This window comes from Plodia interpunctella, chromosome 14 (assembly GCF_027563975.2).
Source record: "Plodia interpunctella isolate USDA-ARS_2022_Savannah chromosome 14, ilPloInte3.2, whole genome shotgun sequence".
Classification (NCBI taxonomy): Eukaryota; Metazoa; Arthropoda; class Insecta; order Lepidoptera; family Pyralidae; genus Plodia; species Plodia interpunctella.
Genome location: NC_071307.1, coordinates 6,875,620 through 6,891,957, shown reverse-complemented (window position 1 = coordinate 6,891,957; position 16,338 = coordinate 6,875,620). Strand labels below are relative to the sequence as shown.

General features: G+C 36.0%; 1 protein-coding gene and 1 long non-coding RNA gene across 2 annotated transcripts in view; one reads left to right on the top strand and one right to left on the bottom strand.

The window, feature by feature from the left end:
- LOC128675191 (MOXD1 homolog 1-like) overlaps positions 1–16,338 on the bottom strand; it is a 44,630-nt gene that overhangs the window by 2,401 nt on the left and 25,891 nt on the right. The window contains exons 3-12 of the mRNA XM_053754434.1: positions 6,287–6,436; positions 5,633–5,791; positions 4,384–4,693; positions 4,007–4,108; positions 3,447–3,610; positions 2,999–3,115; positions 2,212–2,358; positions 1,788–1,942; positions 1,206–1,309; positions 407–576 (exon numbers count right to left, since the gene is read on the bottom strand). Coding sequence (XP_053610409.1) covers positions 407–576; positions 1,206–1,309; positions 1,788–1,942; positions 2,212–2,358; positions 2,999–3,115; positions 3,447–3,610; positions 4,007–4,108; positions 4,384–4,693; positions 5,633–5,791; positions 6,287–6,436 — 1,578 coding nt within the window. The remainder of the gene's footprint in view (positions 1–406; positions 577–1,205; positions 1,310–1,787; positions 1,943–2,211; positions 2,359–2,998; positions 3,116–3,446; positions 3,611–4,006; positions 4,109–4,383; positions 4,694–5,632; positions 5,792–6,286; positions 6,437–16,338) is intronic.
- LOC128675193 (uncharacterized) lies at positions 10,081–12,451 on the top strand. The gene is made up of 3 exons (XR_008405240.1): positions 10,081–10,298; positions 11,088–11,273; positions 11,594–12,451. It is a non-coding gene; the product is annotated as an uncharacterized LOC128675193 (long non-coding RNA).

Genomic DNA, 16,338 nt, shown 5'->3' with positions numbered 1-16,338 from the left:
TGTGGTTTGGTTGGGGTGACTCGGTTTATTCTTCTTCCGTCCAATCGTGTATAATTTATCCAGTCAGATGTTTCTCACGACTACAGGGCGTAAACACATTATGCCTGCTCCACAATATCAAGGAAAAGTTTACCAAACTTTGACGAATTTTGGTGGTTTTTCATTGCGGTAAATAAAAGCACTCATACAAACTACGCAATTTTCATGCATAAGCGTCGACATCTGTCCACGTTCGACGATAGAGTGGAGCCGGCATCAAAATTTTGTTTGAATACGCTATAAAACATCAGCCCCTAGCGGCAGGTTACGATATCCACCTGTGACGTCAGCGCCTCCGACCACTGCATCACGGTGAGGTGTTCATACAGACAGACAGACAGACATACGATGAGATGTGAGTACTGACCACAGCCCAGGTGTCGTCCCGCTTCTTGCAGAACATCATGTGGTAGCCCTTGTGGGTGAGGCGAGTCTCCACCTGCGACGTCAGCAGCGGCTCCGACCACTGCATCTCGTTGAGGTGAGCCATGAACGTCTTGTTGCGGAACTCCGGAGGGTTCTTGATCATTAGGGATTCTGGAACGGTGGAATAAATACATAACTCCTTATTGAGTCCAGAAGACCTGCCACGAAACATACAAAAGAACAGCATGTGAACTTTTGTAACTTGCTACGTAGTTACTAAAGTTCACATGCAACGTGTGGACGCAGTTATAGGCTACGTGTTTTATGGTAGCCCCGTGCTTCACTTAGGTGAAGCATGGAATACTTAAACGTGAGTCTTTTGCTACACAAATCCAAGTCCTGACTTGTTGTCATCAAGGATGATAAACGTGCCAATGATAACTAGGAAATTCCGACGACCGTGCGTAGTGGAGACGAACCAGTGGAAAAGTCCCTGGCGGATCCCAGGGAGGGAGGGTTTGTGGAACTATCAATGACTGCTTACGTATGTGAATGTACGCTTAACTGCTGCGGAAGAAACCTTGAAAACGCTTAGATGAAAGAGAGATTTTGTTTTACAAAAATAACATTTTAAAAGGCTGGCTTCCGACGGTTGCGAATGAACAATTTTTGCGAAAAAACACTGCCCTGAGCTCGGCAGTTCGGTTTTATGTCATGAATTTTCTTACAAATGTATAATGCGGGCGAAAACTAATTTCAATCAGTAGAATACTATAGATGACTAATGATGACTAATGTACCTAAAAAGCTGACTCCTTGGTCGTCTCCCTGGAAAATCCTGGTCTCCTCCTGAGCGGCGAGCCTCATCTCCATTTCGACGGGAATCGTTAGGTTTTCCAAACTTCTGCAAATAAAACAATATATTGTTATTTTCGTCTACCCCACTAGTCACATTGAGTTATCCCATGATAGGACAGTTGAGATAATTTCGTCCCAGTAGATTGCTGGTGGATAAATGTATAGACATAGTGCAATATAAAAAAAAATTGTGTGCATGTGATTGTCTATTCCCAATCAAATAGAAACTGAATTTTACCGATGACGGTGAAATTCAGTTTTGACCGATTCAAAGAATATAGCAAAACGAAATGTTTCTAAATTATACGTAATATTACGATTATTACGACCTAGTGAAGACGAAAAAGTAAGATTGCGGACCCGGGGCTCCGACGCTCAACGGCTGAAGAAAAAACCAGGATAACGCAGAGATGAGAGAGGTCACATGCCAAGGTACCATAGGTTTAATCCCCGGTTAGATTGTCTTTGCAGATAACAAAAGTCTCGGATTTTAGTTTGGGCTAATCAATATGCAATAAACTTACCCAGAAGATAAGAACACGTTTTGAATGCTGGTCATGGAGAGGTAGTAGAACTCGGTCACTCCAAAAGTCTCGAAGAACTCGTCGACTGGAGTCATGGAGTAGCAGCCGGCGAGTTCCGTACGAGGGTAGTACAGCACGAACGATAGGCACATCTCCTGGAATTATAATTTAATGACCATTGAAGTAATATAACGTTGATACCGAAGACTTCTTGAAAATTCCCCTCATGAGCGCGAAATGCCTAAGAAAATACGTGAAATCAATTTGCCTTAATAGCAAAATGCTAGAACCAAACTAATAATATATTTTATTAAAAACGGATAAAAGAAGAAATTGGATAAGAGCCAGCATCTAGGTTAATCTTAACACGAAATAAATTAACAATCTCATAAAATTAAATATGTTACGTATTTACTACACTAACCTGTGATGTAGAATAACCGCCAAGAATAGGTTTATCCCTGGAAGTAGTGTCGTAAGTGCATTCTGTGATAAGAACATCGCCTCGCAAGAATTTCCTTCCCCCAGGAACTACTCGAGATTGCTGATATCTTGCATCGTAGGCGGATTCCTGAATAAGAAGTTCAAAATTAAATCTAAATACACAGATTTATTCGTCTATATATTTTTAGTATAATGCCGGCTTCACACTGTCAACGAATAGTTTGCCAAACTTTGGCGTTAATAACCGTGTAAGAGTGACATCTACTGGAGTTGTAATGAAATATTTCACAACTTTTATAGTGACATCTAGTTACGAAAATCGTAATCTCCACATTCTGTATGTACTACATTTTTGCATGACATAATTTTAATTTGCAAGTTGATCACCAGATGGCATTAGACAAAGTTTTCTTTTTAAGCTAGAAACTAAACTAGATTACAGAATGTAGCAAAATCAACATAAATGGTTTTTATCTTACCGCAATAATCACGAATACAAAACACGTGACCGCATCCATCTGAGATTCTATTTGTAGCAAGATTTGTGTAGCAGTGGATATCGATTGATAAAACATCAAATCGTTATACCGCACTATCGCCAAATAGTTCGCTATAATTTGGCGCATTCGGTGTTTCGCGTCGGTATATGTATGAGTGCGGCGATAGTATGTAGTCGATATTACAGATCACATCTTTATCCCTGTAGTAGATAAGGGCTGCAAAACACTGTTATGTTAAGCTTATTGATAGAACTGAGATTTCTTTACCTCTGAAATAACAGGCAGCTCCTTGAAATCTCTGACGTGTTTGAGTGCAATCTTTCTCGCAGTCCCGTGTGCGTGTAACAGCACAGACACTATATTTATTCCTGTTTCTGGCATTATCTGAAATGGAAGGTATACAATTTTACATATCGATGCATTTATACGAATATTGTCTTGAAATATCACTTTTTGTCTACACATCACATTACATGAAACTACTATAGGTTGAAATGAACATACATATATTTTAATTATCTTTTTTATCTTCATCCAGTATGTCATGGCTAACAATGGTGTCAAATTTATTACATTTAAGTGGCCTAGGGGCATATTGCATGACTTAACACTACCACCACCGTCGTGTAAAAAGCGTAAACAGATTCATTCAGAGTCGGCAATGCGCGTGTGATAACCCTGATGCTGCAGGCATCAAAAAAATGTTCAAACTCACACTAGAGGTACACTCAGAACTGCAGATGCCGACAGTCCTGTACTGCGGTTGTTTAGGCGGAATGAGATGCAAGGCGGATACACCAATGCCCGCGCCCAGCAGCGCGCCGTCGTGTTGACGAAGTTCTGGTGTGTATAGCACCCTGATGCCGGAGTTGTCCAGAACTTGTGAGGAGATAAGAATTAAGTATCACTATATAGTATAAAACAAATTTGCTCTCCGTCACTATTTCTTCTTTTAGCAAGAAGAGTTTGCTATATAATTTGACAAATAGCGTTATTAAAAATTTTTTGATGTATTAAAATTTTTTTGATGACCATAAGTCCAACCGACCGATTTATTTCCTATAAAAACAACAACAAAAAATACCGGATAGGAACCAATGAATGCCTATCTGAGGGGACGCAACCAATGACATGTTGGGTACAATCAGGAGTTTTTTGAAATAAAATTAATACAGATACACGTTTTTTATTTTTTTTTGTGACAACCCTGACTGCTTTGTGAACGCTGGCGGATGTACAAATATATCATTATGGTTATAGTATATATATATATACCTTCATGTAAAGCGTTGTTGTCGTAGTGTATCTCCAGCATGTAGTACTGCACGCCCCCCCGCCCCCCGAGCGGGATGCCCACGTTTTCAGGCAGGAATTCACCTGAAATGCGAAACTTCATTAGCTGACTGTAAATTGCACATGGAAATCAAAATTTGTTTCTCGTGTGTAATAAATAAATAAAATAAATGTAGGGACAAAACTGACAGATCTAGTTAGCCCGAAAAGATACTACTCACTAAACGATACTATATTGTAAACACACGTAACACATCTATCTGAAAAAATATAAATTTCCAACCTAAACTGACCGTTGAAGGTCTACACTGAGATGGTTAAAAAGGCTAAAGAATAAGAGAAGAAGAATCAAACATTACCTTTAGAGCCCATAGCCCACGCCGCGATAGGCGTGGCACAAATGGCCCACTCAATGGGCCTGTTCGGTCCAAAACTGCCATTATCTTGGGCCCAGACATTCCACGTGTAAGTATCAGGGTCGTCGGCACATTCGTACAACACCATGTGGTGGACAGGGGAACTGATTTTTTCATTGACAGCGTTGCCATCCCTTATAGGTTTGCTGTCGATCAATGGTTGGTAGCCAACGATGTGATGTTTACTCGGTAGCTCGGGGACTTTGATGATTTTGCACCAGAAGAGAGTGGCTTGGTAGTTGGGTATCGTTATCTGGAATTTTTAATTTATATCAGTTTATATGTAGACGAGAGAAGGTGATCGGTATCAGTTGCGCCATCGCAGCGCGTTGCGCTCCGTTGTTTTCTTTAGATTTTGACATTGATGTGCGTTGACGTACTTACGTCGAATAGCCATACATATGGCGTTGATCCGTCGACGGATGTCAACGCAACGGAGGACGGAGCGCAACGCAACGCCATTCTGTAGTCTCATTCAAATATATGTAAATAATGTTCACTGTAAGCCTAGAAAAAATTTTTGTTTCAAAATGTCACACAAGCGAAACCGCGGCCGGAAGCATGTTTATTAATAAGTGCAGTGTTTATATCAATAGTACGTTCATAGAAAGGTATGTATCAATAACAATTGTCATGAAAATATTCTGTAAACACGATTTAGGATACGCGTCTTGCATCTAGAGTACGCGTACCGTTGTACACAATAAAGTCACTTAGATAATTTAATGACGTCATTTTACATCATTGTCTCTCACGAAAATTCACACACTAAGATCGTAGTGCGAGTAGTTTTTAAGTAAACGTAAACAACTTTCTTTGGCATCGAAGCAAGCCAGACTATTCACCACCAATTATTTTTCTTTTTTTGTTGATATTTGCTACAAGACAAATTAATAGTAGTATATATCCCTTACTTATTTTATCAAAAACTAGAGGCCCGACCCGACTTTGTTCGGATAAAATAATAAGAAATTATACACCTAAATCTTTCTCAAGAATCACACTATCTATTGTTGAAAACCATAAAAAATCCGGTCCGTAGCCTTTGAATTTATCGCCTTTTACACAGACAGAGAGACTTCACTACTTCTATTATGTATAGCGTAGCCAGATTTGTCAGATTTGTCTAGTGACAATCTGATAGTCTTCAGGTTTAAACACGTAAATAAAGTCGTACTCATAGAAAACTCACATTTTTGAGAGCGACATCCCAATGCATGAGAGAAATCGTCTCGGGTTTCGACAGGGCCTGTATGAGGCGAAGCGGCTTCGACCCACTCTTGACGTGCTTCGGGAGTTCCCCATCGGACCCGGGGGGCCCAAGGGACCACAGCACTTGAATCGTGTTATCCTGAAATATTGAATAAATTAAGTAGGTTGTTATTGTTATGATGGTTCAAGGCAATCCACATGAACTATTATAGATCTTCGCGGTTTGGGCGTTGGTAGATTATTATAGTAAATGTAGACGTTACTTCATGACGGCAAAGTAATTATGAAGGAAAGCTCTCTCGGAACGGCAACGACCATTCATTTCGTTATTTTACCAGCCATTCGATGCAGCCGCGGGAAGCGATGGTCCAGAGGTGTGGACAGCACGTTCAAATCCTAATCGTGCTACATGAGTTTGTAAACCAATCTAACACATGTTTAATAAGTTTTCCACTTGCTTCCGACGAAACGAAGGATAACAAAACAACGTGATGAAACCGGCACACTGCGACTACTTGCCACTAGATGGCGGTAGTTAATCGTATAAGACATGTCCGAGGCCTTGGAGATTTGATCAAAATCTGACACCATCGATAAAAAGCTGGCGTAGGAAAACATAGCCGTAATAACTTACATTGATGATATAGTCCTCCTTATCATTAGTGTTGAAGGGCCTCCTGAACTCTACTACGGTGTGGGTGCGGTTCTGATGACCAGATATCAGCTCATAGTTTTGGACTTCATCAGCCACTATCTCTCCATCATGATGCAGGCCGTGACAATCCTGGAAAAAATAAATTTTAAATTATAATGATGCTTTGTCGACCTCTGTAGCATATTGATCTGGGCATCGGACGTTAATTTGTGTATACATAGATCATACAACAGGTATATCGTAGTTAGTATCCTATATCACAAGTCTCAAACTTACTATAGGCCTAACTTTTGTCATTTCTCCATTTAAGTACCTACCTATATTATTCTGCTTTTATACCGAAAAAGAAAAAGTACATTCTTCACATTAGACTACGTTTATCAAAAAATCTACACATCTGCCAGAAACGGCGACATATTTTTATAAAAACGGGCATGAATCTTCCATATTATAATAGAAAACCCAAAAATTCAAAGCGCCCGATCGACCTTACCTACCCGACCTTTTCCTATGCTAAAAGCGTTAGAAAAAAAAAGTGAAACAAGCTATAGGACTTTAAAAATAAGGTTGAATTTGATGTTTCTTAAAATTGACAGATGATTTTAAAAATGGAACAGCAGATGTCGAAGAGGTATGTAATAAAGAGTTTTCATCTGCAGCTGATGTCGCCGCGGCACGTGTCTAACCACCTGGCCTGTAATGTAATGATAGGGGGGCATTTCATACAAGAGGCAGATGGATGGATGTTTATACACAATACAGATAATTTTAGTCATGTGCGAAATTTAATTAAGTAGTTGCCAGTTCTGTAAGCAGAAATAAGCCTTCAGATATTTTTTGAAAGGGGAGTTTTTGCCTCAGCAAATGTTATAAGTCTGTACAACTTTTACGTTTACACAAAAGTACATATGTATTAGTAGATGGATTAAATTAATTAATTACCGCTTACTTTGAGGTTGTGGCTCACTATGTCATGGTTTTCCCTAGATATTACAAAATGAATTTCTTCATAAATGGCGTGAAAAAATACATTCAGAATAGATATAGAGCCAGGGGCACTTGCTAGGGTGCAGTCCCTGGTGCCTATAGGCTGCGGGGACCACTTGTAATCCATCACATCTTTTATGTTACAGAAGTAGGTAGATATCGCCCATATGATCACAAAATCGAAACTACAACCATTACATGGATCATAAAATTTACTCTGTGAATCAATATATCAAGTGAGATATATTGACCGCTGTGTCGTCCATAGCCTATTTGCGTATGAGTACAAAAACTACCATAAAACAATCCCGGAATACTAAGCGCACACGATTGTTGACTATCAAGCAACGTTATTATGTAACTATTCTGCCATTTCAGACAAGTTCAAACGGAAGCATTAAAATTCCTTCTACATTCACACACAAAAGAATAACTTTTGAGAATCACTCGCTTGACGCATGTGAATCGCTCCACAATGGGAAGTTCTTTGCTGAACTTTGATGACAAGCAATTCCCTACTTACTCTCTACGTAATAAGGTGTTTAATTACTTCGGATAAAGCCGCGTACCTGGTATGTGATTTTTCGCGGAACGTTTTGCGCAAATCTAAAAAATTCATGTTCTCCGTGCCATGTTTGGGACAGCTGATTAATCTCTGTGGGAGAAATCTTTTAAAGAAATAATTGAGATGATTTTCGAAACATTTTCAATTATACTTTTTAATGTATTTGTTGGTAAAATATGTTCTTAATATACAGAAATGCACCACAAATTTATACAGGATTACTTGACGTGCAGTCGACGAAGTTTTTTTATTAAACATTCTAAAAAATATGAAGAGTATGGGAGGAAATAAAAGTAAAATCTTAATTGAATATAGTTTGGCAGACAATATTAGCAAATTTATAAATATTTTACAAGCTTTTATTTAACTTGCAATGTTTGTAAGTATGTTTGTTTATAATAACTTTATTGCACGAAGTACATTAATCAAAATTAATACAAGAAAGATACATTGTACAACGGCGGACTTATCCCATGTAGGGATCTCTTACAGTCAACCGGTGATAGGTTGAGAGGACGTGTATACAGCAGCAGGCTAGTCAGAAGTAATAACGTACAACATGAACAGAGAAGACTATAAATTGTAAGAAAATAAATAAATACACTTAGGAAAAGTAAAATCTAAATAAATAAATACATAAATATAAATAACAATAACAAAAAATACATAAAATAGGTATAAATACATATTAGAAATAACATACAATTATAAATACATATTAATACTTACATACAATTATAAATACATAATATAATAGTATGTATGTATGTAGTAAGTATGTATGTTCGGATTGAATCTATTAACTCAATTTTGAAGCAGATCATGTTTTTGCAAATAAATAAACTTTGTCTTTGTCAGATATCTTCAACTTTGAGCTGAAATTTTGTACGCATGTTTAGTTTGGATGACTTTGCATTGTTATCGTAAGTGTGATCTAATGGCATACACAAATATGGCTCCCGACGAGGGAACTCCTCGAAAGGTTTTCTGCAGGGACATGATTTATTTGTCAAGCATTGAATGCAATAAGTACGATCTCTCTGACAACAATAAAAAACTGTGTCAAAAATGCCATTTTTTCTAAAAAAAAAAATTCATTTCACGTGATCCGATCCAACATTATATTTACGAATCCGAAGCGCACATACACATTTTCATAATAAACAATGCTGGTTGCAGGTGTCGCCCGCATGCACCTTGCATGCGTGCGAAGCACCTTGTTTTAAAACAGTTTTATTGGCTTATATGTATGGATTAAAACAGCTTTTTCATTACAGCAGGTTTATAAAACTTACTCAAACGTCACAAAACTATTTGCTATCTAATATAAGCAGGATTATCTGCATTGAAATAGTTATCAATCAAAAGAAATTTAAAGAAATTTCTTTAAAGTGAACCCCAGAAGACAATTTCCCTTTGAAGTCGTTCATTCGTAACAACGTATTGTTTTCACAAAATAATATTTTTTTCTTGTTTAGACCCATCTGAGATAAATTTCTAAACAATTAACAAATTTAAAAAAGAAATACTAAACTTAGACAGACATGAATGCTAATATTTATTTTGTAACAACTATTAAATCACCTACACCAAAAAATAAAAACAGCTAAATTAAGTCTACCAAATAATATACTTAATTAACCTAGGTGAACTAACCCAGGTGAGTGAAGTCTACATGACTGTATTTGTATATCGGTTTATATCTCTAAAAATACTTTAATCCTACCAATATATATGTATATTGGTAAATGCGAAAGTTTGTGAGGATGGATTTTTGCAAAATCTATTGGACGAATTGCTATGAAATTTGGTACACGGGTAGAATATAACCTGCAATAACACATAGAGTATTTTTATCCCGAATTCCCACGGGAGGGAAGTTTTGGGTCTAGTCTAGCTATTAGGTTATATTTAGAGGATGATGATTCCTTCCCGCAACTATATGTATTGTGAGTTTCAATAATTGTCTAAGTTATGGTATGACATCACTTAACTTATTGAATAGGCGAGGCTTAAACAGATTGGAATTGCAATAAAATAAATCAATTGCTTGCTACGAATGCAAAGATTCCCATGCTCGATAAAATTCTACTCCCAAAAACATCGACCGAATGTAATCAAACGCGTGACGAATTAGTATGAGGAACGAATCACACAAAATCGAAATCAATTCTATAAGCGTAGCCAAATAAGTGTGTGATACTGCTGTCGAGGTTAATTCTGGGTTCATTTAAAACGCTGGGTCTGTAGGTGAATAACAAGCAAGTAGCCCGAACAAGACGTGACGTGGATGACGAAGTGCGGGAATATACGTTTTCCCGTAGAATGGATTGCGATCAGGAAAAGATGTAGGCGTTTGAACTACGTAGTCTAAAAGCACTTTGCTGAAATAACAGCTATGAATTGATCATCGGTTCAGTTAGTGCAAAAAGGAGTGGTGTAAGTAACAATTTTTTCCAAGAGTACATATCGCAATATTCGGTACCTATGTAGTTTAAAGCATCATACATTTTATGATACCATTTGTTACTTCACGCAATACTTGTAAAAATACAAGGACCACTCCATATCCTGCCGTGGATGACTTACGAAATATACATTGACAGCTCACAGCCACATTCTCAAAGAGACGTAAAATCTTCAAAATTTAAAGTCTTATTTTTTACACGAACTCCGAGCTTTAGAACGTTGGGTACTACAAATGTAGTACCCTTTCTCGTCATCCTTACTTGTACCCAGTAACATTCCCGGATGTAACGTTCTAAAGCTAATGTATATAAGCTAGTAAGTGATTACCGCTGCCCAGAAACACATTTGTGTTTCTGGGCAGCGGTAATCACTTACCACATAAACCACTAGTCTGCCGTCATACGGAAAAAGGACGCATCTGACGTTTTTATCGAAAATGAGTTTCATACTGATTCGGAATCAGGAGAATAAGACGCATCTGCTAGTATTTTTAAAGTTTGCTAAAACAAACGCAACCTATAAAATCTGACTGCAAAATAGGACGTATCTGCAATATTTCACTAATGATACTAATTTGGATGGACCTTTCTGTTCTATAATAAATTGAAAAGACATATTTAAATAGAAATGTCTTTTTTTAACACAGTTTTTGTAATGTGTCATATAATGAAAAGGCATTTCTATATTGTAATAAAAAGAAAAGTCGGATTGGCGAAGATGTGCCTCTTTATGTTAGCATTGTTCACTTATGTATACCAGGCGTAAAACTACCTAGACGCAAGTGGCACTAGCGTCCATTTTTCGTAGTATCGTTTGATGTGCGGGGACTGCGGGGTAAAGGAGGAGTTCGTGGCACGTTGTCCGCACAATCAGTTGCGCCTAGGCAGCCGAGGCGAAAGCCGACGTCTATGCGACGCTCGTCTCCGTGTTTTTTACGGAAATATGGTAAGTATATGCACGATATTTTCATGTGTAATATTCAATTTATAAAATTTATGACATTGCAAACGTTACTGCCTATCCAACATTAACCTAAAAAAGTAATAATTGCTAATAAAACAAATTGCCTCGGCATGGGTTTAGATGGGTGGTATGTCTGAATGTGGTGGTGGTGATGGTGATATGTATGAATATTTACGCATAAGTAATCCCACTATAGGTTATATTTTACTTTATATTTATTTTATTATTATGCATAAGTATACGCATCCTGGCTTTGGCCTGGTTCCCAGTTAAAATTTAGGTTTTGGTTATAATTGTTACAGTCTAATCAAGCGAGATCTTCGAGGTGCTCAAAAACCAACTAGTTCCAGTGAAACTAATTACTTGAATAACGAAATTTTGAATAACGATGCTATGGATAACCAAATGTTGAATAATGATACTTTTGAGATTTTGAATAGCCAGATTTTGAATAACGAGATTTTGAATGACGAGATTTTAAAATAAAAATTGATTTAATTGGATTTTGATTCAGACGATTCAATTTTTGATAAAGATTTTATACCTTCAAGTTTAGAACTGCAAAAAAGTTCCGAAGATTCAGACTGCTCAATGGACATCATTCCTAACTCCCAGCCGATTAATATTATCATTCCGGAGTCACCCGAAGAGTCTGATCAAGATAGTTTGGAAAATCTAATGAAGAAAGGGCAAGTTAGGAAACGTAAAAAGTATGACAAGACACCAGCACAGAGGAAACAAATGGAAAAAATTGCAAATATGGAAAATAAGTATCAGTTAAAACCTGGATGTAATATGATTACTAAGTCAAGATTAATAGGGATTAAGCAGCCATGAAAACATTTATTTAATTAGAAAGAAGAAGTAATAGAATAAGTTTTTTATGTAGTTGATTTGATTTCAATTGGAGTGATCTCAAACAATTCTTTTGGAATGTTCACTAAATCCCAAGCATAATTTCATAGAATTTCAAGAAGTGGGCTCTCAGGAACATATGTATACTAATACTCTGAATTTATTGAGCTACCAAAGCTGTGATTGTCGTTTTAGTACTGCAAATTTTTAAAATTTGCAAACTTTCAGTATAAGTATAATTTCTTATTAGACTTTTGTGATGTTTAATTATTATGTCAATATAAAATAAATTATTTCGTAACGTGTTTTTTTTTCATTTTGTTTTAAACTCCAATTCAAAGATAAAAAACGAAAAATTTTAATATAATACATTTCTTTAATAATAGTAATAATAACTTGAACAGCAGCTAATGGCTAAAAATGTGTTTGTTAAATAGTAAATTACAATTAATTTTTACATTCTTACTAAGTAGTAAAGACGGCTCTTAAAGTTTCTGAGTTGAAAAGACACATATAGCCATATACGTCTTTTCAATACAGTATTCAAGATTTTTCTATATTTTTTTTACTAAGAAGAAAAATAAAATTTTAATTATTAACGATATTAAATAAAAAATAAATATAATAAATACGTATACCCATAGATCTCACTTATTTACACATTTTACAACCGTAAAAGTATATAATATCTTAACCTCTTTCGCGCAGCAAACTTTTTAAATTGAAAATCACAAACTATTTTTTTTCTCCGTTTTCAAGTTAGTGCAGAAACGTCATTTCTCCGTATGACGGCAGTAGTAATCACATACCATACTATTACCTACCACTGACCCACTTGCCGAAAATAAGTTTTGCACGATCAAATAAATGAAGAATTGCTAATAGAAAAAGGTCCAATAATAAGCGTATAAAAATGTGTACACACAGAACTCAAACTAGATAAAGTTCTGTGTGTGTGTACCCCTGCGGCGTCGTAAAGCCTTATAAAAATGATCGATCATACATTAGTGGTAGTTCCTGCACTTAATCAACTTTGAATAAATCGAGAACAGCGTGTGTGTCGATTAACGCTTGAAAGTAATCGACCAATAAAAAAATGATAATAGCTTTTGAATACTTGTATGAACATTTCGTATAGGTAAATAAGACCAAAAATCATGAATCCTCGCAGAAGGTTATTTCTCTCTTTGTATCTCAAATTACAGTATATTAAAGTATGTGTTTATTTGTGTATTCAGTACAGTAATATATATTGGGTGAGTCACTGTACGTGATTGTAATACTCAGATACAAATAGGTAATACTGGTGCGTGTGACAGGACTTTAACGTACTGTCGTGCACATAAATCATTATTAACTAAAACAATGAATTTAATAAGTAATAGAATGCATTTATAGGCGTGTTTTTTTGTGATATAAAAATGTAAATAATTTACCTCCAGTAAAGTTTATATTGCATTTTGCAACTGTAGTACATTAATAACTCTGTATAATAAATAAAAAGCAAAATAATAATATAAATTGAAAGGTTTTTATTGATTTGCACAAACATATGACTAATCTCTTCTCATATTTTAACATAAAACTTCTACTGAGAACATATTTTATAACATACATCATATGGGCCATTTTGATACATAAACGCATAACAGAATCCACATATTGCCATCATAATTAAACCAAAGTAATGACCTACAACATCCCACAAACAAACAACATCCCCGTCATGCCATGTTTTTCCCCTTCCGCCCCTTTTTTCTTAGGCAATCACTCTCTGGGGAACCCCATATCCCGGATTACCCCTCCATGTCCGGCCGGTTTTAATCATGCGATAACAGAGGCAGTCATCCACGATTACTTTTGAAATCTGACCAAGCGAAATTAGGCGGAAAAGTAGTTGGCTATTCCCTTATGATTTATGTATTGGATATATAGACTAAATTTTCTTTCATGCGTTTGGATTACATTTTGTCATCAGTGAACCAATTACCTAAATTATAATAATAATAAATTATGAAGATAAAAGATAAGTCAGTTGCACTAATACGTACAAATACTATATGTTTGTAAACTTAGATAGTTTAATATAAATAATTATTAATCACAAAAAACATAAAAAAACTATTTGTAGTTTTCTTTTGTTCACAGAAAATTTGGACCAGAAATTTTAGTAAAAGTAAACGCGAAAACGAAATAGCTTTTTGGAGCGGCCATTTTAATTTATGCAAAGCAAGAAAATAAATGCAAATACCTTTTGCGCTCGGCTGTACCTGTCTAACTAAGCCCGGATTCTACGCCGGAGTGGTTAACCATTTGTTACGTGGAGCGTTTGTACGGCTTTTAAACCTATGATAATGAACGCTTATTTTCAAAATGACTCCAGGGCTAAAAAAATGTATGTCCATTCGAAACGCTCTAATTCGCAATACTTTTCTTTGGAAATTTCTAACATTGTAAAAAATCAAAAAAGATCTTATCTGTATGATTAGTATGGTGTCATACAAAAGCGCATAATTGAGCTACAATAAATATTATATACTAGCTTTTCCCGTGGCTTCGCCCGCGTTCTTTGTGGGCCCGCTCATAAATTATTTTTGTCAATATCTTGGGTTTTAAGCAACGTATCGCGAAACGTATCGTGAAATCTATACCAGATTTTATGTCAGACCGACTTATATCAGTCAGACTGTGAAAACCGCATCAAATTATACCCAGTAGTTTCTGAGTGATGCGCGAACAAACAAACAAATGACAGACAGATAGACAATATATCTAAAAAAATGTTTTGGCTTATATTAGTCCCATAAAGACCTCATAATTATTTTTCTGTCATATCTCCTATGTACAATGTACTGTACATACATAGCCCGCTTACAGTTTTGTTACATGTATAGTTAGGTAGGTATATAGATAATACTAGGTACATAAAGTAGTGTTCTCATAAACTTAACGAAGCTCTGTTAACATTCCGAAATCGATACCGGCAACTAAATGCAAACTAACAATGTGGTTTGATACCATTTGTTCCCATTTCGTCCCGATTGTTTCATTCCCTTTCTCAAAATATTTAATTTACTTATCCCAAATTTTACATTCTCTACTTTAGTTAAGTGCAACTGCATGTCAAGTTATACGACATTGAACTATATTCGGGGGCAAAAATTTACAATAATTTTAGATAGCTTGATGTGCTGTAGACTGTACATTGTGAGGTCTCCCTAATAATTTAATGATCACCTTTCCTTCCGACACTACTGAGCATCAGAGCCCAGGGACCGCTTTACTATTTTTTCTCCGCCACTTCAGACGATCTTCTAGTTGTCATTAGTTGCCCTACCATTGGCAGGCATCCTAGACGACATCAAACCAGCACTTCTTGGGCCCTTCTGTTAAAACTAGGCAGCACAGCCTTACACTCTGTGTGTATCTTTGTCTATACCTATGTGTCATCATGACTCTCAAAGCTATTATTTTTTTGTTTAAAAGTTTTTTAGCCGTGATTTTTTTTGTTATATCAAATTGTGTGCAACGAGTATCGGTTCGAAAGCCCGAATCCAAAGAAGAATATCGGCTTGATTACATTAAGTAAGGCAAATGGTCTCGCATAAACAATCTGTAGAATAGATGTGATTGTGAACTAACCTGATTATTGATCAAATGAATTGGGTATATAGGTATTCTTGCGTAAGTTCTTCCACTTTGTTTAACTGGATATATAAAAACACCTTGCTCTATTTCAAAAACTACACTAATTTGATAGTAGGCAATTGATGTTCCAGCACTTTTTCAAAAATGCGAACATCGCACAGACACGGAAAAGAAAACAGCTCCTGATTTTTAAAAATCTTATTAGTATAGAATTTCATCACGATAAAATTCTTCTGACACAGCTCGGCTTCAAGTACTACTCGTAACAAAAACTAACCAACTAGTACAAATAGGTGCCTTTACAAAAGTACAAGACAATATAAATCGAAAAACCACAGGAACCGATCGGAAATATTTTGTTAAGCAAATCATATGATATCATGCAAATGAGAAGTGGGATAAAATAATACACTCTCTTTGAAACTCTAAATACACTCTCTCATTTCTCTATGAAAACCTAATACAATCAGATATTTACGGTAAGAACATTATATTTCTTAACATTCTTCCACTTTAAGTGTGGCCAGTTAATTACATACAAATT